The 24,386-nt window shown below is 45.4% G+C and overlaps 2 protein-coding genes and 1 pseudogene across 6 annotated transcripts in view; 1 reads left to right on the top strand and 2 right to left on the bottom strand.

Moving 5' to 3' along the window:
• Positions 1-5,630: 5,630 nt before the first annotated feature.
• ZNF22 (zinc finger protein 22) lies at positions 5,631-10,390 on the bottom strand. Of its 4 annotated transcripts, none has more exons than XM_007962495.3 (2): positions 10,293-10,390; positions 5,631-7,642 (listed from the first exon to the last, which is right to left on the bottom strand). In XM_007962495.3, the coding sequence occupies exon 2, from the start codon at positions 7,551-7,553 to the stop codon at positions 6,879-6,881; it is 675 nt and encodes a 224-aa protein (XP_007960686.1). In that variant the 5' UTR covers positions 7,554-7,642; positions 10,293-10,390; the 3' UTR covers positions 5,631-6,878. The 4 variants fall into 4 exon arrangements, with proteins under 4 accessions (XP_007960686.1, XP_007960685.1, XP_007960688.1 ...); XM_007962494.3 differs by having other exon boundaries at positions 10,241-10,349; XM_007962497.3 differs by lacking the exon at positions 10,293-10,390 and adding an exon at positions 9,982-10,064.
• Positions 10,331-11,096, top strand: LOC119619975 (uncharacterized protein ZNF22-AS1-like; annotated as a pseudogene).
• Positions 11,097-17,576: 6,480 nt separating this feature from the next.
• Positions 17,577-24,386, bottom strand: part of RASSF4 (Ras association domain family member 4) — a 34,309-nt gene continuing 27,499 nt past the window's right edge. Inside the window, exons 7-11 of one of the 2 annotated variants that reach the window (XM_007962488.3) lie at positions 21,987-22,088; positions 21,648-21,699; positions 20,303-20,424; positions 19,368-19,465; positions 17,577-18,098 (exon numbers count right to left, since the gene is read on the bottom strand). In XM_007962488.3, the coding sequence (XP_007960679.1) occupies positions 18,038-18,098; positions 19,368-19,465; positions 20,303-20,424; positions 21,648-21,699; positions 21,987-22,088 (435 nt within the window). In that variant the 3' untranslated portion in view covers positions 17,577-18,037. The remainder of the gene's footprint in view (positions 18,099-19,367; positions 19,466-20,302; positions 20,425-21,647; positions 21,700-21,986; positions 22,089-24,386) is intronic. The other variant, XM_007962491.3, reaches the window with a different exon arrangement.

The following is a 24,386-nucleotide window of genomic DNA, read 5'->3' as shown; positions in this document are numbered from 1 at the left end:
CTATCTCTGAGGTATACCTATAAATTTGTGTTTTATTGTTTCTAAGTAGATAGGATTCACTTACTGAGGTCCTTAGAAGACCTGACTCAATAATATAAAAAGTTATTAGTTTTTGCAAGAATGGATATAAAACACACTACCAAGACTTACATAACAAAACATACTACCAAGACTTACATATTTGACTAATTATTGTTTTTTCAAAGTAGTCGTATGTGAAAGTTATATGTTCATTGCAATGCTGCGATTGCTCAAAATATTGTTAGAATACTAATTTGTAAATTTAGAAATTGCCTCCAGAGCTAATAAGTTTCAAGAATATAAGTTCCATCCCTTTTCTGTTTTCTCTTTTCTCTTCTTCCTCCCTCCTTTCTTTCCTTTCTTTTCTACTTTCTTTCTTATCATTAGAAACAACATTACTCCTCCCCTACAAAACACACACATTAAAGACACGAAGGAGCCCTGTCATTACAGCTATGGGCAGGTTGTAGCTAGAGCTGAGAACTCTAATGGTACTCCCCTGAAGACCCATTCATAACCTTGAGATACCTGAGGCTGCCCTAGCTACCCTTCCTAGTCCCGTTGGTTCAACTCTTTCTTCAGTCATCTTTCTTTACTTCTCTTTATTTTGCTTTGGTTAATGACTGTTGGTTTTAGCACCTTGAAGCCATAGGATCATAACTGAAACAAGTTTACTTGCCAACTTTGGCTTCATCTGGTCTTAAGACCAGAGAGAAAAAAATGACTTGCCTAAAGGCACATAGATTTTCCATAGCAGAACTGGATCTAGAACTCAGGACCAATGACTCCAGTTCAGAGACTTTTCTCTTATATCACACTGCCTTTCAGATTCTACATCCCACCCCAGATGCACTCAACTGCTAACCACCAAGAGGTTCACATGTGTAGGCTCTGTGGTACAGCTCAGCCTTTTGGAAGAAGGGAGAAGAAAAGCACCAGGAGAAGGATTAGAGTAAGTTCTAGATGAGATGGTCACTTTATGAGTTCAGTGCTCACAACTGGCTTCTCAGTGGTGACTTCTCATCTACCAGGCAAAGGCGAGAAAGGACCTAAGTGTTGTTCTGGGACCCACTTTCCTGTTTCCCTAGGCTGTTCCCAATCTCTGTTTTGCTACTGGAATGTAATTCACTTTTAATTTACATTTCAACTGTAAATAGAATGTCTGCACATGATAAGAAGTTCAAACAGCTTCTTATCTATGAAAAGTAAACTGTTCTCCCAACTCTGCAGCTCCTGCATCAGTCTCTACAGCTGCATTTCATTCCCAAAGGGTCTGGCTTTGCATTCTAGCCATCGTCTCAAAGTCTGGGCCACTTTCTACACAGATTTTCATGGAGACTCCTTGGAGAGAGTGCTTTTGAGCACAGTGATGGATGAAAGCTTGACGGAAATAGACTAAGGGAAGACTGCCAGGTAAGGAAACAGGGAAGATAAATGTAGACAAATCTTTCATGGAGCTGGCTGTAGAAAAGAGCAAAAGAGAAACTGAGAAAGTAGCTATTATTTGTTTAGCAAACATTTTGGATAATTTCTTTTTCTACCAGGATAAGAAAAGGACTTGCCTATCCTCCTGTGTCTTGTAAGTTATTAAACATCTAAGTTACAGTGGAAATAGAAATGGCATTCAGGTAATTTGACTAAAATGTGCTCAACTTTTTAAATTATGCTTGTATTTTCAGACATTTAACTGAACCCTAGTTGATTGTAAAGAGTAGTCTCTACATTTTGAGCATGGTATTTTCAAAGGAAAACACAGATCGAGCATCCCTAAATACGAAAATCTAGTATTTGAAACTTTTTGAATGTCAATGTGACGCCACAAGTGGAAAATTCCTCACCTGACCTCATATGATAGGTCACAGTGAAAACTTTGTTTCATGTGCAGAATTATTAAAAATATTACCTTCAGGCTATGTATACAAGGGGTATAATAAACACATGAACTTGGTGTTTAGACTTGAGTCCCATCCCCAAACTATCTCATCATGTATATACAAATATTCCCAAATAATGATAAAAAAAAAAATCTGAATTCTGATACACTTCCGGTCGCCATCATTTCGGATAAGGGATACTCAACCTGTACAAGTTGAATGTGGAGAAACTACAGGACAGGCTGTTTTCCATGATCTCTCCGTTGCTGCCATCTAGTGACAGTTTTATGTAACGTCAAATAGAAAAAGTCTGTTTTCTAACAATGAAGTCTTGATGTGGCTATTTCCTCTTACCCAGCGCCCTCACTGGACTGAAGTATTTCCAGCTGAGCCTGGGAATTTAATTTGCTGGTTTGCATCAGCAGTGACACTTAATCTCCTCGAGAGCACTTATTAAACTACACTCTGGGTCCTGTACAAAACGAGGCAAGCTGACCTCTGAAAATGACGTATGGTACAACTACAACACAAGCAAAGGTTATGAGAGCATCATAAAAAGCCCATTATCGAACAAATATATGACACTCCATTGGAGCCAGATGCCTGAGAAATGAGTCTTTTCTATAAAAATGTGCAGCCAAGTGTATACATTGTTTTATATTGTTGGTACTGTATCTTTGCTCTGGAAACATAATTTCTGGATCAGAGAGTAAATGCATATATACTTCTGGATATTGCCAAATCCCTCCTCAGTATGGGTTGTAACATTTTGTATCCCACCATCAGTGTCTGAGTTTGGCTAGCTCTCCACAGCCTCACCAACGGAGTAGGTTTTACACTATTGGTCATTCTGATACATAAGAAATAGTAGCTCCTTGCAGTTTTATTTCTCTTATTATTGTCCTTTCAGCCAAAGTCTAGCTAGAAAAAGAGAAACCAGACCAATTATTCTAATAGAGAAAATGGAATGCAGGTGCTGGGTTAAACCGAATTGGTGAACTTATCAGGCAAAGAAGAAACATGGACATAACAGAAAGTCTAACTAGCTATATTAAACTATGTGGAATACACAGAATGGCTTCAGTTTTCTCACTGAACCTGAGCTTCTCTTCATGACTGTGTGCCCCCCAATCATCATAGTGTCCCCTCTTTGACTTACCTGCCTAAATTCCGATATTTAGCCTTTTAATCCCACTGAATAGACAGGCTTCTTGTATCCTAGGGGACCCATTTAGATTGCCCTGAACATAAAGATATAACCAGGGTCTCTCTGGGATTTAAGGTTATTCATCTCAGAAGCTTCATTTAAATTGGCATACCCATCCTGAATTCCTGAATTCAAAAATCTGTGCCTGAGAGGTCTCTTGACAAATTGGGATATAGCGTAACACATTTGTAACCTGGTATTATGAACTTGACACAGTTCCTGAAATGCTCTACGATGTAATTGACATTTATGACAAAGATAACATACAAAAAGAAACTTGCAACTAAGTCAGTTGATGTATATTGATGTAAAAGTTCTAAGTAAAATACTGTCAGATATTATAACACTAGAATTATAAAATGTCATTACTTAGTAGGACAAAATTGCTGAATCTATTCTGACACATTACCAACCATGTGGATCAAAGGAAAAAAATATCATCCATAAAGACTATGAAAGATTTGATCTTGCTATATTTAAATGCAATGATTCTAAGCAATACAGCTATTTGTGCTTGGCTTTACTGTAAGGAATGCAGCTATGAATAATGTTTCTGTCATTTTTGTCTCTTTCCATCACTCAGCAGTAAAATTTATCAATTTTAAACTGGTCTGGATTATTTTGCACTTCTTCTGAACAATAAAACAAGAAAAACAAAAGTAATTCTTTTACCAGATGTCACAATGGTTTATTTGAAAAATGACAGAAAAGAATCTGTTAGTTATCAGTTTACTACAGAACTCTGAATTTAGGAAACAGCCATCATACTTATCTCTAAATGAGATTAAAATAGACCGTCCCCCTATTTTACTAGTGTGGTGAGAAATCCTACTTCGGAGTTCCCTCAACATATCTAGGGTTACATTACAATCTAGCGCTTCATGTGGACCGGGAAATTGGAGGAAGGTCCTCTGGTCTTCAGTTCATCATGACTGCAATTAAGAATTTCAATTGTCCAAGCTGGTTGGTCTGTTTGAAATCAATGTGGAACAGGGACCGGAGGCTCTTGCTCTTGAAGGTGAGTCCTCCTGGCACCCACTCAGCATCCTCTCATGGGTCCTGCCACACTCAGACTGTGCATGGTAGAGGGACACTCACCCCTTTCTCCCATGTTTGAGGATAGCATATTAGTCTCAGGACAAATTTTCAACTTCCAGGGCTGACATCAGAGGACATTCCGGCAACTCTATGTGTGGGGACTTTCACCTCAGGCCACAGTCATGGGATACAAATAAAACACACAAACAAGCTTTAATGCTGCCTTTAAGTCTCAGTAAGGAACAAAGAGAAGGGTCCCCAGGCAAAAAAAAAAAAAAAAAAAAGGAAGTAATACAGGGTATCAGCTAGAAACAGAAAGAGAATGTAGGGGAGGCGAGGCAGTGTTTCTCAACTATGAACCTCAAAAAGCTGTTTTTTCTCATCAAGCCACTGAAAGGATAGAACTTTTAAGACGGATGATTGGGTCCAGAGACGCACAAAAACAGCAGGATGGGTGCATCAATCAGGACAGGTACCAAATCTACACTGAAATCTGTGGCCTATCTCAACAGTTTCTCACTCATGTGATACCCAAAGCAGGTTGGCAAGAGGCTCAGGAACTACCTAAATGTCAGCTCCACTTTGGCCTGGGAAATATGAGCACAGAGAATCACACAACAGCTTTTAAAAACATCACTAACTCAAATGGCCTGACCTAGTGTTGTTTCTCACAGCACTCTAAGGGTGCCAGGAAACATGGGGCCAAGATTTGGATCTCACCAAATCTCCCTCTTTCCTCCTTCCACACACAATATACCTTCTACCCAAGGAAGATAATCCCAAATCCCATATAGTCACTACACTCTGAAAACCCTGGGACATCTCTAGATCAAGACTGGCTCCATCTATCTCCCACTGGTCCAGAGCTCTATTAACCAAAAATACCCCTTATCTGTGCTCCTCTCCACATGTTCCCCAGCACAGTGGAGGAACAGAGTAATGCATCCCCATGCTCAAAGCACACAAGGGACCTTAGTCTGTGACAATTCTTCTACTGTCCTGAAGGGCATACTGCTTGTTAAATTATTTTTAATATCACTACTGTGCACAGCCCTGTTTGCTGTCAGAATGGGCAAATTCCTGAAATTTAGGAAAGAAGTGTTGGCCCTGGCCTGAAGCTATTCCAGACACAAAACTAATGTGAAGAGCATTGATAAATCCTCAAAAAGGCCCCATAGCCACAGTCCTGCCAAGGAGTGACTTGGATGTAACAGGGTGGCCAAAGATCACTTCTTTCGTAAAAAACTGTGATCACCTCATGCTTACAAAACACCTTGTGAATATTCTGCGGAATGACACTTGTCAACAAGGCCATAACAAGGCCAACTTCTATGGCCCTATGCTCAAATGCAAGGCCAGGAGGAAGGCAAAGTTCAAGTGTGAGGAAATCAAAAACAGGCAAAACTAGTGATCCATCCAAAAGTTGTGATTTTAGATCTAGTGTCTAAAAATTAAAGCAATTCCCCAGGAGAAAAATAAACAGAAGGTAGTAGTATACAAAATATTTCATTTTTTATTTTCATGAATAATTGTCATTAATACAGCAGAAACCGATATAAAAGATACCAAAAAATCAGAAGAATGTTAGCATTCAATAGAAATTAAAACCTGAGCTGAGGGCTCGAGTCTGACACTTGGCACCATTCTCATGGAAGTGAATAAACATGTTTGCCGGACTCCTTAAAACAATTCATGTAACATAGAAAGAGTTAAATTTCAAAGGAGCTACAATGCACTGACACATTACATGACTCTTGTTGTTGACAAACATTTAAGCAGGGCTATCTAAAGCTCACAGTCTTGAAGGCAGGGAGGTGTTTAAATTGTAGGTTTTTAATTAGCAGAAAGCAAGCTGAGATTTTTCTTGGTAAAATAGTTCGTTTATTCATGTAGATCTAAAAGGCTGGCTCAGTTTGTCAGAGCACAAGAGAATGCCAGAAGAGGTCAAGGACATAGGAATGGATCAACATGAATCCATCCCAACTTGTGGAAAACAAATGACACAGCAGTTACCATCACAAAGAACTCTATTAGTAGGAATAGGAGACTTAAGGTTCAATTCAGTTCTCATTTAGATTCTATAGCATCTCTAAGAATTTGGTTAAAAAACAAACAGGGAAATCCTTACTCCTTTAATTAACAGCTGTCGACAAGGAGAAGAAATAAAAGAACTAATATAGATGGGCCTCACTGATTAAAAATCTGTGAGCTTGAATACATTTTAATATGTTGAATCTAGAGTCATAAACCAATGGTTAATATACTACAAAACTTTACAAACAAAATCTCGTCTGTTGCAGAACTTCAAAAGTAGTGGAATTAATTTCTTCTCCCTTTTAATTTTTTCTTCCACAGTCCTAAAACTGAGTAATCATTGGCATGCCTGCACTTTCACAAAAGTATCCTCAAAACATGATGGTTTTTCTCAAAATGTATCTGCAAATCATGATGGTGTTTGAAAACGGAAGTAATTTCAAATTAGGTCAACAATGTCATGCTCCCTCAAAACGTATTTTCAGTTCTTTGTGCTCCATGTCACATAAAAAAGAAATGAGGGTAGCTGGACTCATGTAATTTCTTTCAGCTCAATGTCATTAAATTCCCAATGTTTTCACACTAGCAAAAGATCCAGTATTTAAGTGATCTACTATAAAGCATCTCTATTTCTAAAAAAGATTCATTTTTTACTTTTTATTTTTTCTCAAGGGGGCTCAAAAAGCTGTCAAAAAGCCCTATACTTAACGGAGACCAGCCACAGACTTCCTTCCTGTACCAGCTTTCCAAGAGGGTAAGTGAGTCTTCACCCTGATATTTTTGCCCCGGGTTTTACGAGGCTTCTCTTCTTTATGCACCTTCATGTGCTGCCTCAGATGAGAGCTCTGACTGAAACATTTGCCACATTCACTGCACTGGTAGGGTTTCTCCCCGGTGTGGGTTCTCTGATGTTGAATAAGGTGGGAGCTCTGGCTGAAACACCGGCCACACTCATCACACTGATAGGGTTTTTCTCCAGTATGAATTCTCTGGTGCTGAATGAGATTTGAGCTCTGTTTAAAGCTTTCTCCACACTCATCACATTTGTAGGGCTTTTCCCCAGTATGGATCCGTCGATGCTGAATGAGATTAGAACTCTGAAAGAAACTTTTCCCACAATCAGCACATTTATGGGATTTCTTTCCAGTATGGATCTTCTGGTGTTGAAAAAGAGTTGAACTCTGACTGAAACTCTTTTCACATTCAGTACATTTATAGGGTTTGTCATCAAAGCTTCTTCTGAGTCTACTCAAGCTTGAGTCAAATCGAATAGTCATGCCCCACTTCTGCCGCGGCCGGCCTGTTTTGCGCTTGTTCTCATAGGCCTTTCCTTGGCTTGAGCTCCGAGAAATACCCGCTTTAGGCTTTGCTAACCTCATGGTGAATAACCAAATGTATTTGTAAGAGAGTTTACAGGCTTCTTCTGAACTACTGTTTCATTTCCTAGCAGTGCACAGCTCAGAATTTTCTGTGTGTAGAAGGAAAAAAAAAAGTATAGATGATCAGAAAAAAATATATAGGTATCTGTTAATTATTCAATTTTAATATCTCTTCAAACCACCAAAATTGCATTCATGTTTAAATTTTAAAAGTATAAATGCAAACAAAGATAATATGGGGGGAAATACTTGCAAAGTAATTCTAACAATTCCAGAGTTTAAGCTTAACAAATATCACCAAATTTTGACTGAGTTTACCACTGGAGTTTCTATTGGGACAGGATAAAAACAAAGTGATGAGGTGAAATATAAATTTTCTAGGCATTACCAAATGAGTACATAATTTTGAAGGACTAAAAAGTGGAGATATGGTAAATCTTAATGGGAATGGAATGACTCCAAAAGACAATCAAAATTTGTGTAATAGAATATCACTATGCTTTAATATTTAGTTCCGTGTTAAACTTCTACTCACTAATAACTGCCTAAAGTATCCAAATGAATAAGAAATGACACATTATACTACTTTATGATATATTCCTATTTATCTGTATTTAGCATTCGATTTCCATAGCTCTAGATGACAGCTTAGCTCTGATTCTGTAGCATAAAGTGTTTTGAAAATTGAAACTTCTCTGGCCGGGTGCGGTGGCTCAAGCCTGTAATCCCAGCACTTTGGGAGGCCGAGACGGGTGGGTCACGAGGTCAGGAGATCGAGACCATCCTGGCTAACACGCTGAAACCCCGTCTCTACTAAAAAAAAAAAAATACAAAAAACTAGCCGGGCGAGGTGGTGGGCGCCTGTAGTCCCAGCTACTCGGGAGGCTGAGGCCGGAGAATGAACCCGGGAGGCGGAGCTTGCAGTGAGCTGAGATCTGGCCACTGCACTCCAGCATGGACGACAGAGCGAGACTCCGTCTCAAAAAAATAAAAAATAAATAAATAAATAAAAGAAAATTGAAACTTCTCTATAGGGAGTGGTAGGTTTACTTAGTCTATGAAGACACGCTTTATTATTGGTTTTTATAGATCCTAATGATCCAAGAAAGCAATCTGTTGAAAACCCAAAACAAAAGTATTGTTTTCGGAGAGAGGAAAACTGCAAAAGAACTTTTACCAGATAGTGGAATGAAACTGAGTAGAAAAAAGCATGGTAGGTAGGACACAAGAAAAGGAGAGCGGGGAGAAAATGAGTTTACATGTTAAAAGTAGGATGGAATTTTTAGAATACCCAAATGCTGCAAAATTCAAAATCTGAAATAATTTTATTTATTTATAAGGCTGACTTGTGGCTATTTAAAATAACAGCCAAAACAAACCAACAAAAATCCCTACAAACCCCACATAGGTGGCAATGTGGGAAAATCTAGAACTTCAAAAGCAATACAATTATTGGAACTATTTTTCATTATCTTTTGTCAGAATGTGGAATTTAAAACAGAAACAATTACTCTGGGTTTCTTTGCATACAAGCATATAAGCAAATAAATGAAAACAAAAACATCATTTTTCTTGCCTTCCTTTCATCTTATTGTATAATTGAGACTTTAAGCCCAGGACTTTATCTGGATATTTAATAATTACATCAGCTGTAATTATGGTTAGCATAAGAGCAAGCTGCATATAACACAAGATTACAGTTAGCACTACTCAGTCCTTAACTTAAGCAAATATTTACAGAACATCTACCACACAGGAGACACTGTGTTAGTTTGGTACATGGTGTTGGTGTTGTTGAGTTTTTTTTTTTTTTAAATAGCTATAATGGTCATTATACATATTTTTAAAAGCACATGCATTGAATACAATGGAAGTCAGATGTAGTCAGAAACTCAGACTGTCAAATCCACCTACGGATGAGGCAATCATACTAATAGGTAGTATGTGCCAGACACCGTGTAACTTGATTCTGTACTAGCTCTTTAATTCTCCCGGTACCTTTATACAGTTATTTCCGTTCGAAGTTAAGGAAACGAGGGCACAATGCTAGAAGGCACTGGCCGGGTTCCCAGATCCTAGCAGTTTGACTCCAGGGCCTGTATTCTTAGTGGCAGCCACATCTTCCATCGCTCAGTCCAGCGCGGCGACCCGTGCTTTGCACAGCTCCGCAGCAGGGGCAAGCACCAAGTTAAACCTGAGTGACAGAAGCTGCTGTTCCTGCACACCCAGCTAACTGGAATGTGCCTCAGTTTCCTCGTAAAATGGGGAGGGTAATGATAAAGTGGCAACACCATCAGGATGTTAGAAGTTGCAATGAGTCTGAATCTGAAAACCGCTCAGAGCAGCCCTGTGCCGCCTAAGCATTTGTTCCACGTTATCTAGTCCTCGAACGCTCCGAGCGACGGAAGGGGCCGGGGCTGCTGCTCACCCGACCGGTTCCACCCGCTGCGGGCCGCGCCTCGCCCGGGCCCTCACTCCAAGCCTCCCCTGTCCCCAGCACTCCGCCGGCCGCTCCTCATTGACCCGGCCGGCCCGCCCGCCGCGCAGGCCGCGGCCCCACCCTGAGCCCGCGTGGCCCTCCCGCCCCCGCCCGGCGGCCAGGCACAGCCCGGAGGCCGGAGACGCCAGCCACGCCATCGCCCCGGCCCGCGCCGCCCTCGTTACGGCCAGCGCGCTCCCGAGCTGACCTGAGTATCCGACGCGGGCCCGACGCGCCGCACTCGCCACAGGCCCACTCACCGCGCGAGATCAGCCACCACCTTGGCTCGCTGGGCGCCTCACGCGCCGCCGGAAGTGAGGGCCTCGCCGCGCTCTGGCGCCGCCGCGGTCGCTCTAGGATTGAGGCGGAGCGACCCTCTATGGTCCCGGACCCACCCGAAAGCGTTGTTCGTTTTTTCTTGTGGTTTTGTTTTCTCCTCCCCCCACCCCCACTCGGAAGGCGTCCTGTGACCCCCTAGGACCTCAAGAGCTGTAGCCGCCCTTGTGTGTGGTCGAGGCTTTTGAAAACAAACTCCGGCTTCTCCAACCTAGAAACTGCATACTTTCTACAAATACTGAGCTTTTTGAGAGCTTGGTACTTTTCACGAAGTCACCTTATTTAATTATCACCGAAAAACACCTGTAAGATGGGAGCGGTTATACTCCATTTACAGGAAAGGAACCAAGGCTCAGAGAAGAAATTTGCTCCGTTCACCGTGTGTAAGCGGACGACCCAGAATTGGAGTGGTTCTTTATGGTTCCAAAGTCTGATTTCAACACACCCCTTTTTTGCTCATTAGTAATGATCTCTCTTGGTTCTTCTTCCTTCCAGGCTCCTCCTCAGCCATCCTGGCCGTGCTCAGTCATCTGACCAGCTGACCTCCCTCTTGGCTTCCAATTGCTGCATGCTGAAGACTCCCGCATTGGTAACTCCAGTCTGACCGTGGGACGTGAATGTTATTGAACTTTAGACTTGTATATCGAACTGATTACTCAAGAGCTGGATTTGCATGTGTAATGGACATCCCAAACTTAACATACCCCAAAATGAATTCCTGATATCTACCTAACCTGTTCTTGCAACAGTCTTCTTCCCAGGGATGGATGAAGATCCCATCATCTTTCCAGTTGCTCAGGCCAAAAACCTTGATGTCATTGTTGTCGCTTCTTTTTTTCATCCAAAACTCACCCGTGATTTATCCGCAAATTCTGTTGGCTTCATCTTTAAAATATATTCATTATCGAGCCACTTTCAACACTTCCACTGCTATAACCACCAAGCCACCTTCATCCACCTTCTGGATTATTATACTGGCTTCCTGACTGGTTGCCCTACAGTCTATTCACAGCCCCAGAGTAATCCTCTTAAACCTAAGTCAGATCATATCATTCATTTGTTCAAAACCTTCAAAGACTTCCCAACTTATTAGAGCAAAGTCAAGGGCCTTGCAGTGGCACACGATGCCTGTCATGATCTGTCTCTTTAGTTCTTTATTGTGTCTGCAGTGCTAATAACAGTGCTCAGCAGGGAACAGGCACTCAGTAAATATTTGTTGAATGAATGAATTTATAAGATGCCTTATTGTTTACAAAGTGCTTTTACATCTTGTCTTCTGGTTATTCATCTTCACCATAGTGTCATGAAGCACAGATTATCATATCTGTCTTGCAAATCAGTAAACTGAGGCAAGAGAGGCTGACCTGCCTGAAGTAATACAGTGGGTTGTTGGTGGAGGCTAAACTAAGTCACAGGTTCATTCTCTTAAGCTGAGGCTTTCTGCTCTGTAGGGAGCTGTCTCTGCATATGGCAAAGCACAAAGCCGAATGAGGTCTGGACAAAAAGCTCCACTCACAATCTAGAGAGTATCTAGACTATTGCAGTGATTAAATGAGATAATGTAAGGCACTTAGCATAATGTATAACACAGAAGAAATGACAGTCATTGCTGTTACTTTTATTATTAAATTATTATAAGTTGGTTGATGCTGGTGGTTGGAGAGTTTGGGGGTAAAGAGCAATGGCCAGATATGTAGAAATGGTTTAGGAAAAGTGTCAGGAGCAAACGTGACCTGTTGGGAGTGTCTGCTCTATGTACACTAAAATAAAAAGATAATTTTAAAAAACCATTTTGTTAGTAAGGTAGTTACTAATTAAAACTAACTCTTTTCATGTCTACATAAAGGTGGATTATCCCTTTTTCCTATACCTGAAAACTGGGCCAGCCATAGAAGGCCCAGAGGCATGTCGACTAAAGCATCAGGTAAACAAGGATGGATTTTTTAAAAAGAGAGAAATAAAAGTCAGGAAATAAAGGGGTGTGTGTCTCTAAGTGTGGACAGAGTCCTAGGCAGTAAGGATGGAGAGGAGGGAGAGCCGGAGAAAGATATGAGGGAGAGGAGGGTAAAGGAGAATGGGAAAAAGACAAGGAGAGAAAGCAGGTAGGGTTTTATGCCTTCAGCTTAGCTATTAATATAATAATAGTTAACACTTACTGAGTGCTTATTGTGTGCCGCACACTGTTTGCAGCATTTGAGATTCCTGAGGCATGATTGTTCCTGAGAGTTTGCTCCACCTTCTCTGGTTTTGGTCCCTGCGCTTTGTGGTGTGACTCCGGTGCCTCCTTGTGAACCACATGCCCGTCCCACTGATGTTGATTTGACCACTGATTTGAATTGGCCGACTGCATGTGACTGGATGCAAGGGGTACACCACATCCCAGAAGAAGCTTCAAGTCATTGTGTTTCTGCCAGGACTCTGCTCTTTCCCTCTGCCTTGAGAATAGCATGTGCCAAGTAGGGGCTGTCCCTTTAGTCTAGGACCCAGGATGATAAGACACATGGAGCAGAGCCACAGAAGCTCACACGTAGCTACAACAGTCCCACGTAACGTTAGAGAAACAAAGGCTCTTGTAACACTGAGATTCTTGGTGTTGTTACTGCATTAAAGTTGACTAATGTACCTCCACCAACCTTAAGAGATAGGAATTGTTATTATCCTGTGATATTGTGAAATAAATAGTTGGTCTTCTACCCATTTCCTGACATACAACTTCTAAAATCCTTAGAATCTCCAAAGTGATGTCGTTTTATATGCTAATGAGTTGACTGATGCCTGGCAGCCCCTGGGTAGCTTCAGGATGGGGCTGGTCACTGCAAAGACCACGGCAGGAATAAAAGGATGGCAATTTCAGCTCCACCCTATCAACATCTGGGGAGGAGGGCAACTGAAGGTGAAGTGGATTGCCAATGGCTGATGAATTAATCAATCATGCCTATGTTATGAAGTCTCCATAAAAGCCCCCAAAAGGACTGGGTTCAGAGAGCTTCTGGATACTTGAACACATGGATGTTATTGGAGGGTGACACCTGGGGTTGGGGGGTGCAAAGGGGAAGGGGCATGGAAGCTCTGCACCCTTTTCTTCATACCTCACTCTATGCATTTCTTTTTCTGTATCCTTTGGAATATCATTTGTAATAAACCAGGAAATGTGTTTCGCTGAGTTCTGTGAACACTCTTGCAAATTAACCCAAGGAGGGGGTCATAGGAATCCGAACTTAAAGTGGGTAGTTCACAAGTTCCAGAGGCCAAGGCTTGTAACTAATGGGACGGGTGGAGATCACCTTATGGGACTGAGCCCTCTACCTATGAGAAGTGATGCTATCTTCAAGTAGATAGTGTCAAAACTGAATTAGACTTGGGAGGCTGAGGCGGGAGAATGGCGTGAACCCGGGAGGCGGAGCTTGCAGTGAGCCGAGATCGCGCCACTGCACTCCAGCCTGGGAGACACAGCGAGACTCCGTCTCAAAAAAAAAAAAAAAAAAAAAAAAAAAAAAAAAAAAAAACTGAATTAGAGGACACCCAGCTGGTGTCCCTGCAGAAATGATTGTTTGGTTGGTGTGTGGGGAGAACCCCCCACCCCATTTGATCACAGAAGTCTTTTGTGATTATTGCTGCTGAGTGAAAGAATAGTAGAAAGCACTTTGAGTTTGTTTTCTTCCACACAGAATCCCCATTTCACAGATGAGAAAATTGAGGCAAGAAACTCGCCCAAGGTCATGCACATTTATAAGTGGCAAAGACAGACTTTGAAATCAGAAAGTCTGGCTCCAGAGCCTATTAACCTTTCTATAACAGTGTATCTCCCAAATGGAATTCTAGGCAATTGTTATGCAAATTACTGAAAATGGTCACACATGATATTTACAAAACACAAGGGAGAAAGGGAACAAGGGCGTGGGAGCCAGCGGGTGGACACAGTCTGGGAATCGTTCTGCACATATTTCTGGGGATTCTGGCCCAAGAGAGGCCAGATCCCTTAGTGGCTGGGGCGTCTCTGGGAAACTACCCAGCAGGGGCCAGTGTGCCCCTGAGCCCAGTGGTATTTGAAGGGTTCATTCTAGGAAGAAGAGTCTTCTGGGGTGAGCAAAGTCCTGGCAAGACAGTTTCATTTTCCTGTGTCTTTGTCCCCTGCACCCCACTAGCTTACACACACACACACACACACACACACACACACACGCTGTCTCAGCAGGGAGCACTGCTGCCTTGGGTCTGTGTTTGGCAACATGGATCCCCAGCCCAAGTGCCAGAAAGGCAGTTATAGGTGTGGCTCATGTGCAATAATTAGAGTGGTCCGTCTCCCACCAAGAACTCTCAGCCCAGGGATCCTGAACAATGGTTCTTTCCACCAAGCCTGAGACTTGGCTGTTTCCTTTGGACTCTCTGGGAAAGAAAATCCTGGGAATTCCCATTCCTAGGTCTGAGAAAACATCTCTGTTAAAAGTTGACCAAGAGGGCACAGGGCTCCACCCTGCACAACATGAGTCTCGGCAGGGCATGTGAGCAGCTAGCCTGACCCCAAACAATCGCAGCTCTCAGGACCTAAATATAGCCCATGCATCTGGCTGTTTTTATACTCAGTTGCTTGGCTCTGATCGACCAAGCTTCCTGTCTGATCTCCATTGAGGAACTGAGGGCAGGGGGCTGCTGCCCACCACTGCACCTGGCAAGGATATCCCGCTGCCCCTCCGCAGCTGCAAGGCACCTGCGTCCTACACACCAGGGACACATTTTGCACTGCTGGTTCCTCCACAAATCGTCTGGTCAGACTGGATATGCTTTGGGCCTTGTTTCCATGGGACTAAGGGGCCAGATGTATCCTGGGTGAACCCTGGCTGTATTTTGCCAGTGGGAAGGTCTTATTCCATTTTCTGGTAAACATTCCAAGCAGGTAGCATATGGTTATCACCGAGGAAAAACAAGATGTTTTTGATCCCTTCTGGTAATTTGTTCTGGGCAAACAAACTTGTTTTTCCTGAGTCCAGTCCTTTTGCAATCATGCTGATTTCATCCTGTGCTGTTTATTATTCTCTCTGGTTCTTGAGGCCTGTGCTGGCAAGACAGTCCTATTTTAGGAGACAACACTCTCCCATAGGGATCTTTGCTTTATCTTCGAATATGTTTATTACCTGAGACACTAGGTAGCCAACGGGGCATATGAGAAATACCCTAAGCTCTATGGAGAAAGAAAGCGGGAGCTCCCCACAGGAACCAGTAGGAAACCACAGAGACCAGCCTCTAACCTTTGAAATTATGGGGTTGAGGTGAGCTGAATTTGCAGCTTGTCAGATTGCCTCTGAACAGCAAATATCATGTCGATTAAAAAAAAAAAAAAAAAAAAAAGTGTGAACTCCTCAGCTGATTGCAGAAGTGTACCTTTTCCCTTTTTCTGAGCCACTTGCTAGTGATTTTTCTGACCCGTAATGTTCAGAAATTAGATTGATAACACCTACCTTAAAAGTGACACTTATCCAAAAAGGTCTTAAGTAATATTGTAATAACTTGCAAAAGCAAACCAACCAACCAAACAGGCTGGTGCTTAGAGAGGGTCTCCTGCTCCACTGGCTTCTTGTGTGCCAGGACCTGGCCTGCTCCTGGCTGGCAGGTGCATCTTGACCTGTGACACCACATGCACTTCTTAGCCAACTCTGCCTCGGCCTCCCCTCACTCCCAGAAGCTTTGCCGGCTCACTGCTCAGCTATCTCCTGACCCTCCCAGTGTCTGGCCTTCTTCTCCTGATGAGGAGACCCCTAGACACAGGACAGACTGGCTCCATCTTTGTGCCTCCAGGGCTGAGCACAGGCCTGGCACAAGGCAGTCACTCAGTTACAGCTGAACAATGGGACAGGAGCTGTCCTACACCTGAGGTTGTAAATAGCTTGGGAGTGCAGTTACCTGGGAGCTCCTGTTTGATTTGTTTTGTACCCTCTCCTAGGCCCTGCTTCCATCCCACCTGAGCCCCTGGCCTGGAAGATTCTTGGGGCCCTCCTGATGCTAAGATTCTGTGGCTCAGGGTGACTCTATTGCTCATCATCCAGGTCACCTCTAGGCTCCCACCAGTGACGCCTGCATGTTCCATGGCAGCTTCTCCTCAGGCACCACCCTAGTCCTCAGGGCATGCACAGAAATGAAGGAGTCATGTCGGCTCCTAGAGCAGCGAGTTGTGGCTCTTCTGCCACACATCCTTTAGGATAAGAGTTTCAGAAGTTAGAGCAGGGAGTCAGGGTAGACGCAGAGAAAGAAAAAAAAAAGAAAGCTTGGTTCTCACTTCTTCAGTTCAATACAGCACGCCTTTATTGAGCACCTAAGGATCTATGCTGCCAAAGGAGGGCAGAGTCGCCGAAACAGTGAACAGGCCTCCCCTGCAGCTGTGTCTGTGATGGTGGAGATGGGTTGGGGAAATCCTGCTGTGACATTTGCCCTGACGAGCAGTTCCGCACAGCATGGTGGCTTCCAAGCTCTGCTCTTGATGGGCACCCGTAAGGAGCTTCTACATGCTTTAGAGATGGAGCTTCTCCTATCTTTGCAAGCCTTTGTGGTTCTTCCCTTTAAATCTGCCATCCATGGACCTCAACAGCAGAATAATTTGGTCTTCAGTTTGCTCTGTTTTAGACAAATACTTCACATGACTGATGTAAACTGTTGCATAGTTTCACAAAGGCTGTCTCATTCATTCCTGAAATTCTCCATCAGTCACAAACACAAATTGTTCAGTATCTGGCCCTAGGGAATTCAAAGCCCTTTCCTCAAAACAGACATTTCTCCTTATCATTCTTCCTTCCGGGGAAGTATTGAAAGTCATCCCCACCCACTAGAAGAGAGAAACACAAGCCCAGGAAAGGCAAGAGGTACACAGGCATCCACTGGACAGTGGTGATGGGGCTGAGCACTGTCTTCCGGAGCTGCTGCTGGGCAGCCGTGGACTCTCATCCACACAGGGCAGCACCCTCTCAATGCCATGTGGACCCTCGTCAATGTGACTGAATGGCTGTGTTTCTTGCAGCAAGCTCCTTGTAAGAATCCCTTTAGGTCTCTCTGATGAAGTAAAGACTGATTTCTGCAGAGAAAGTGAGATACTTGTGGCCTTGTTCCTGGTCTCGCCTCTGTGCTGGGGCTGAGCTGTGCCAGACTCACAGGGTGACATTGGAGGCTTAGAAGCCGGGGACGCTGTGGTGAGGTGATGGCTGAAAGCAGGCTAGATCTCATACCTGCTGGCAGGCCCTGCTTTTCCCAATAGTGTTCCTGTGGGGCAGCATGATATGAGGGCAGACAAGAATCTCACATGAAGGAAGAAGACAGGGACTTGTGGATCCACAGGGTCTCCAGGACAGGCACTGAGCAAGCGGATGAAGCTAAAGCTGCAGGGGCTGGGCAAGCACTGCTCTCCAGTGCAGGAAAGGCATGGTGTGGACAGGGCTGGCCACACAGATCAGACCCAGCAAGTTCCTAGCCCCACAGGTCTCGGTCGGCTTCCTGTGGGTGCTCATCTTGGAGCCAAGAGCTGGCTGTAGGAATCATGGTGCTCAGGCTTCAGACAGGTAGACGCACAGGCGCTCGATTCCTCAGGCGGTGGCCATCAGTCAATGTGACCAGCCGGGGCCAGCCACCAGGGCTCAGTGTGCACCTGCCACTGCTGGGGACTTTGGAAGAGGCAGGTGTTGGCCAGTTACTTGGCCTCCACCAGCTGCTCCAGGCGCTGCAGCATCGTCAGACGCAGGGCTTGGAACCTGGAGGGAGACATCGCCAAGAGGACTCACTGAGGCTGGACAGGGCAGGGAGGTGGGCAGCAGAGCGAGGGACCTGCAGATGGCCAGCTCAGGAGATCCCTGCAGCAGCCTCATCTCTCCTCTGCCAAAGAGAGGGAAGGCTGTGGCCTGCGTCTCATGAGGAGCAGTGAAACCGGGCTGCGGACTGCACAGAGCATCAAAGCGGAGTGTTGTCATTTCTATTGCAAAGACTCTAATACAGACAACAGCACAGTGGAGTGGACAGGGCGGTAGGGCAGAGATCAGGAAGCCCATGTTTCAGCCCAGATTATGCCGTAAGCTGTGCAGCAACCTTCCTTGTGCTGGCCTCAGTGTCCACTCTGTACGTTAAGTGGACCCACTAGTTGACCCCCAGATCCCTTTCAGCTCTCAAATCCTACAGGGTCAGGACCGACTGCAGAGTGGAAGATTCCCTCTGACTTTGGTCTCCTCTGTCTGTGTGGGGTCTGGCTGCACAGACAAGAGCCTGTGGAGGATATGGCTTTCCGTGGGCCATTCAACCAGAAGCTAATATCCATCCTTTTCCCACCCACCCCAGGCCCTCTCAGTGAGCTCCTGCCCTTTCCTTCTTAGCTGCCTCCCTGCCAGCCCTGGGTGGGGTGCCCTCTTCAAGTCCTGCACCACAGTTCACTTTGCTGAGGGGGAGACGTCAGTGGGACTACAGGCTGGTTAACCTCATGCAGCCAGACCCTGGCGTGGTGTCCCCAGGAGCTGGCAGGTGACACCTGCTCACCTTTTCATTGAACTGGCCCTCTGCACCTGAAAACATCAGCTGAGGCTGGGAGTTCCAACATCTGCCACTTTGGAGAAGGCTCAGAATTCCCACTAGGATGAAAGGCCCTGACCAGGCCAAGTCTGCCTCAGCATGCCTGCCCCTTGGAGCTGCATCACTAGCAGACCTCAGAAGCTTGACCCAGCGCCCACCTGGGTTCCTGCCTGAGTCTCCTGCCAGGTGTTCTGCAGCTCATGCCTATGCTGGTGAGGATGCCAAGGCTGGATGGGTGATCAGGGCTGCGTCCCACTGTTTTGGCAAGCTGTCACCCCAGCGTGGTGGCAATACCAAGCAGGGGGCCAGAGGGCGATGCCAGAGAGCCAGGGTTAGCAGGCCTTCCCATGCCAGGGCACCGGTGCCCATGGAGGAGAGAGACCTCCCAGCTGGCACTGGTGCTGTGCCTTGCAGACCTGCCCTGATGTTCAGGACTCATGGCTGGCTGTTTCAGTGCTGCTTACTTCATGGTCAGTTTGATTATTTCTCTTTCTTCCTCTTCTTTTAATTTTTCAACAAAACTGTCCAGCACCGGCATTTCAAACTTAATGTACTGAGCGACCTAGAAAATCCAAGAACATTTTAATGTGCTTTAAATTCGAAGCCAAAAGTATGTTTTTTTTTTCCTCAAGGCTTCCACCGTGGCCATCCAGCCAACATCTTGTATCCACGGAAGGAGCTGCCGCTTTTCCCACCCCACCCCCACACTGCTGGGTTGCGTACAGATGCCAGGACAGGAGCCTATTATTATCTCAAAGGCAACTGTTATCCCTGGGAGGAAATATTAAACTGAATATTAGGAAGAGCATTCAGTACAGCAGCCTTGTCACATCGGGTGCCCTCTGGGCTGGGGGGTAGGGAAGTGGGAGCACCATTGTTTCTAACAATGGAATGCAACTGCAGCAGCCTGAGGGATATGGGGTCACTGGGCCTCCTACCTGAGGTTCAAACCCTGGAAGCGTCTTCTAAGCAGAGGAGTTTGGAAATGCACTCACTGTCTGGTCAGAACTCAGGCTATTGGTAAGACTTAAATAGCTCCCTGTCTTCCACAGGTGCAAGGTAGGGCCTAGTTAAAAACCCTTTGCATAGGTCTCTCACATAATGACAACAAAATACATTCCAATGAAGGAAAAGACTTTACTTCCCTGAAAGGAAAAGGACAGGGCCATGGTTTTATAGGACTCAAATTCTTATTTTCCCTAAGCTGCTGGCGCTGGCGGTCACTGATGGGAGAGGGAGGGCTGGTGCCTTCCTGTGCTGGGCTGGGAGCCCTTCGGAAGGGTGTGGAGCTCCTGGAGACATCACCTGAGAGGGCTCTGGCCAGGAGTCCTCGGTAGGCCCCGTCACCCAAGAACCCCTCACCCTAGAGCAGGCCTCCCCAGCCTCAGCCCTCACTCACGTCATGGGGGACTTCCACGCCCAAGTCAGCTTCCATCAGGAACATCCTGGCGATCTTCTCACACGGCCCATGCAGGATTCTGGAAATCAGTGGGTACTCGCAGTCTTTTAATTTTGTCCGCTCTGAAAAAGAAGATGGTTTACAAAAATCACGGCAGATTAGTCACCTCTCTCTGTTCCAGATTACGAACTGATAGAAAATGCACGTCTAGGGGCGAAGGGAACCCTAAGAACACAGACCTCGCTAATAGCCCTGCCCTGAGAGATCCCTGCTCATGCTGAAGGAAGGCAGAACGGGGCCCCCAAATCTGCCACTTTGGCATAAGGATTAAGTGGAGCAGCTGGCAATTGAGAAGGAGATGATGAAAGTGAGGCTCTTTGCCCTCCCCTATTTGCCGAAAAGCAGGACATAAATTTGTCAAGGTGTGCCCCTGCCCTTCTCCAGGGAAGGATGGAGTTAATCACCAGAGACAACCTGAGCCCCTCCTCAGTCTGGAGAGGGCACCAGAGATACCTGCACAGCATGTCCCGGTGAAGCCCTTCTGTTGGGACGACAGCTCCCCATGCAGTGGCCTTCCGGCCCTTCGCCTCCCCAGAAACTCAGGCGCTTCTGCTCTGTCCTGTCACTTCCCTAAAAACTTACTGCTCTTTTGTGAATATGCTATTTAAGCCCAAATTCTAACCGCTCATCCCTGGATATTCCGAAGGGCATGCATGATGCAAGTGTTAACAAACTTCTGTCTGTCCTTCTCCTTAATCTGTCTTTTGTTAATCTAAATACAGGGCCTCAGTCAATGAACCTAAATGGGTAGAAGGAAAAGATATTTTTCCTCCCCGACAGTGTCATTCCGCAAAGGTGCAGCTTGAAGAGAAACAAGATCTGAGGGGGTGGGAGAAAGAAAAGCTGAGATGGGAGGGCCAGGGCCTGATGCACTGTGACACACACCCCACCCTTCCTGACTCAGCCCCAGTGAGCTAGGGACCCATCCATTTACTGGAAGAGGCGGAGAGGGAGGCTTCCTACAGCTTGGTGGGATTCTCTTTCAGAATCCTGAAAGAATTAAACTTAATGTACTGAGCGACCTAGAAAATCCAAGAACATTTTAATGTGCTTTAAATTTGAAGCCAAAAGTATGTTTTCTTTTTCTTAAGGCTTCCATAGTGTGCCCGGCTTTGGGTGGGGGAGAAATATTCATACTGGGAGGCACAGTGTGCCCCAGCCCACTAGGCAAGCCAGCCCAGAGCCCGTCTGGGAGGGAGTACAGTCGGTGGTTGGTGGGGAGGGGACTTGCTGAACAGGCAGAGACCTTTTGCTTTTATGATCCAGAAGTGGGGCAGGTACTTACCCCCAGACTCATGAACGATGTAGAGTGCGAACTCACTGGGCCCGTCTTCCACCTGCACAGGCAGTCACAGGAAGTCAGATCACAGTGCTTTGAGATGGGAGAGAACTGAGAGGATCCCCTGACAGTAACTACACCCCCAGTAACACACACACAAGCCACAAGGAACCTGCCCTCTCCCAAACCCCTCTTGCTTGAAATCCGAGAGACAAAAGTTCAGCAGAGGGACCCTTGCTAAACCTTCTGCCCAGGAGCCACGGGCAACTTTCCCCAGAACCCCACCCCCAACAGAACAGCAAATCACTGGCATCCTGGGGCAAGGCCGCTCCTGGCCAGGCTTACCCTAAATTTGTTCAGCAGCAGGGTGAGCACCTGCAGGGTTGTCATGGTGCTGTTGACCCTCACATTGGTCACGGACCCATAGGCCGGAGTAAACACGGAGGTCTGTACCAGGAAGGGAGAGAAGTTCAGGGCAGGCCCCAAGGGGACGAGGGGCTGACATCACGATGGTGAACAGACCCAGGCAGCAGGTGACGCTGGGAACACTTGTACCTGTCCATTCACGCTGATGCACACACAAGCTGTTCCCAGACCTGGGGGACACTCCGGGAAGCTGTAGTAGTGCATGCCTTCCAGAGGCCTAAGGAAGATGTCTACACACCCAGAAGGGCCAGCACTCTGGACCCGAGGAACCAGGACTATGGAAGTCATTCACAAGGGTGGGGGAACCAGTCTCTCCTTCACTCTTTCTATTGATCAAGTCACCAGGTGTCTGTTGATTCTAAGGTTGAAAGTTCCCCAGTCTGTTCCCTCCTCTTCATTCTCCCAGCGGTGCCTAGTAGAGGCACTGGTCACACCCCATCAGCTTCCCAATTTGTTCCCTTCTGGTCTCAGTCCCTCTAATCTGTACTCTGCACCGCTTGCCTACAGGCACAGACTTCTAAAACCCATGCACCTCCAAGTGAGGTCTAGCCCAGCTGCATCCATACAGTCTCGGCTCCCTTCCCTACCCTGCTCCACACCACCTGAATCGGAGTCTGCGTTTGTAGAACACAAGGCCAAGCAATCTGTGCAGTTCAATGTGAGAAGCATTGTTTGAAAGCATGGATCTAAAACTATCTGAAGGCTTCCTGGGGCCTGTGCAATATCATCTGTAGTTCTTCTCATTGCCATGTGCGTATGACACTATGGTTGCCTAACAAGCACCCTGTGCTCCAGTCATAGAGCTTTTCACAATCTGGCTGGGGGCGGCGGGGGCACATTATATTTTGCAGGTATCTTGCCTTTGCCTAAAAGACACCATATATGAAATCAACCAGGACTCTGCCTGACACATAAGGAAATAGGTCGGTCCTCAATAAACACTAGCTGTGTACTGAACCCGCTAAGATTTTACATACAATCATTGATTTAACATTCATAACAACCCTTCGAGGCACCTAAAACCAGTCCCCTTTTCTTAGAAAGGAATCATAGGCTTTAGGAGGCTACCCAGCTTGTTCAGAGTCACTCATCTAGAAAAGACAGAGCCCTGACTCAAAGGATTCCATGATTCCTGAAAACCTACATGTTACCCCCTTGGTGCTGGTGCCTCCCAGCGAATGTGACTTCTCTGCAGGTGAACCTCCCCTTTTGAGCTTTTCAAACTCAAGTTTAGATTCACATATTCCTCCTCTGATCCTAGCTCTGTTTTCCCAAGGAGGTAGCTGAGGCTCAGAGAGCTCAAGGACCTATTCAGTATCCCCCACTGGTCCCTGCTCTGATAAGTACAGGCACATCTGGGAGCCATTGTGAGTTCAGGTCCAGACTATCACAATGAAGCGAACATCTCAATAAAGTGAGTCACACAAATGTTTTGGTTTCCCAGGGCATATACAAGATATGTTTATACTATACTGTAGTTTCTTAAGGGTGAGATAGTATTACATCTCAAAAATATGCATGCCTTAATTAAAACTACTTTATTGCTAAAAAATCTGACACAGAGACACAAAGTGAACACACACTGTTGGAAAACGGCACCGACAGACTTGTTCAACACAGGGTTGCCGCACACCTTCAATTTGCAGAAAACGCGGGTGCAGTAAAAAAAAAAAAAAAAAAAAAAAAAGCAGATGTTTACACCTTCCATCTGTAACAATCTGTGAGGTACAGTAAATGAAGCATGCTGTGCCAGAGTGAGACTCAACCTTGATCTGCTTCCCCCGGATTGATTCTAGTTGAGGTGCAGAGTGACTCAGTTACACAGAAAGCCAGGACTGGGATTAGGCCTTCTTGTCCAAAGAAACATGGAAGAGAGGGCCAGGTGCAGTGGTTCATGCCTGTAATCCCAGCACTTTGGGAGGCCAAGGTGGGAAGATCACAAGGAGTTCGAGACCAGTCTGGCCAATATGGTGAAACCCCGTCTCTACAAAAAATACAAAAATTGGCCAGGCATGGTGGTGCACACCTATAGTCCCAGCTACTCAGGAGGCAGAAGAATCGCTTGAATCCAGGAGGTGGAGGTTGCAGTGAGCCAAGATCATGCCACTGCACCAGCCTGGGCTACACAGTGACACTCCACCTCAAAAAAAAAAAGAAAGAAAACAAAAGAAAGAAATATAGAAGAGAGGAGTTAGGCTATTTCAAAAAGACAAAAATTCTTGTTAACAAGACACTGTGTTTCTTCTGCATGAAGCCTTTTCTTAAGGTGATACCAACCAACTCCAAGTAGGAAAAAAGGCCCCGTGGCTACTTTCTCAT

This window comes from Chlorocebus sabaeus, chromosome 9 (genome assembly GCF_047675955.1).
Source record: "Chlorocebus sabaeus isolate Y175 chromosome 9, mChlSab1.0.hap1, whole genome shotgun sequence".
NCBI lineage: Eukaryota > Metazoa > Chordata > Mammalia > Primates > Cercopithecidae > Chlorocebus > Chlorocebus sabaeus.
This window is presented reverse-complemented; position numbering and strand designations above follow the sequence as displayed.

What these genes read in the sequence shown, in the direction of transcription:
- ZNF22 (XM_007962495.3), bottom strand. Translation starts at nt 7,553, where the DNA reads ATGAGGTTAGCAAAGCCTAAAGCGGGTATTTCTCGGAGCTCAAGCCAA.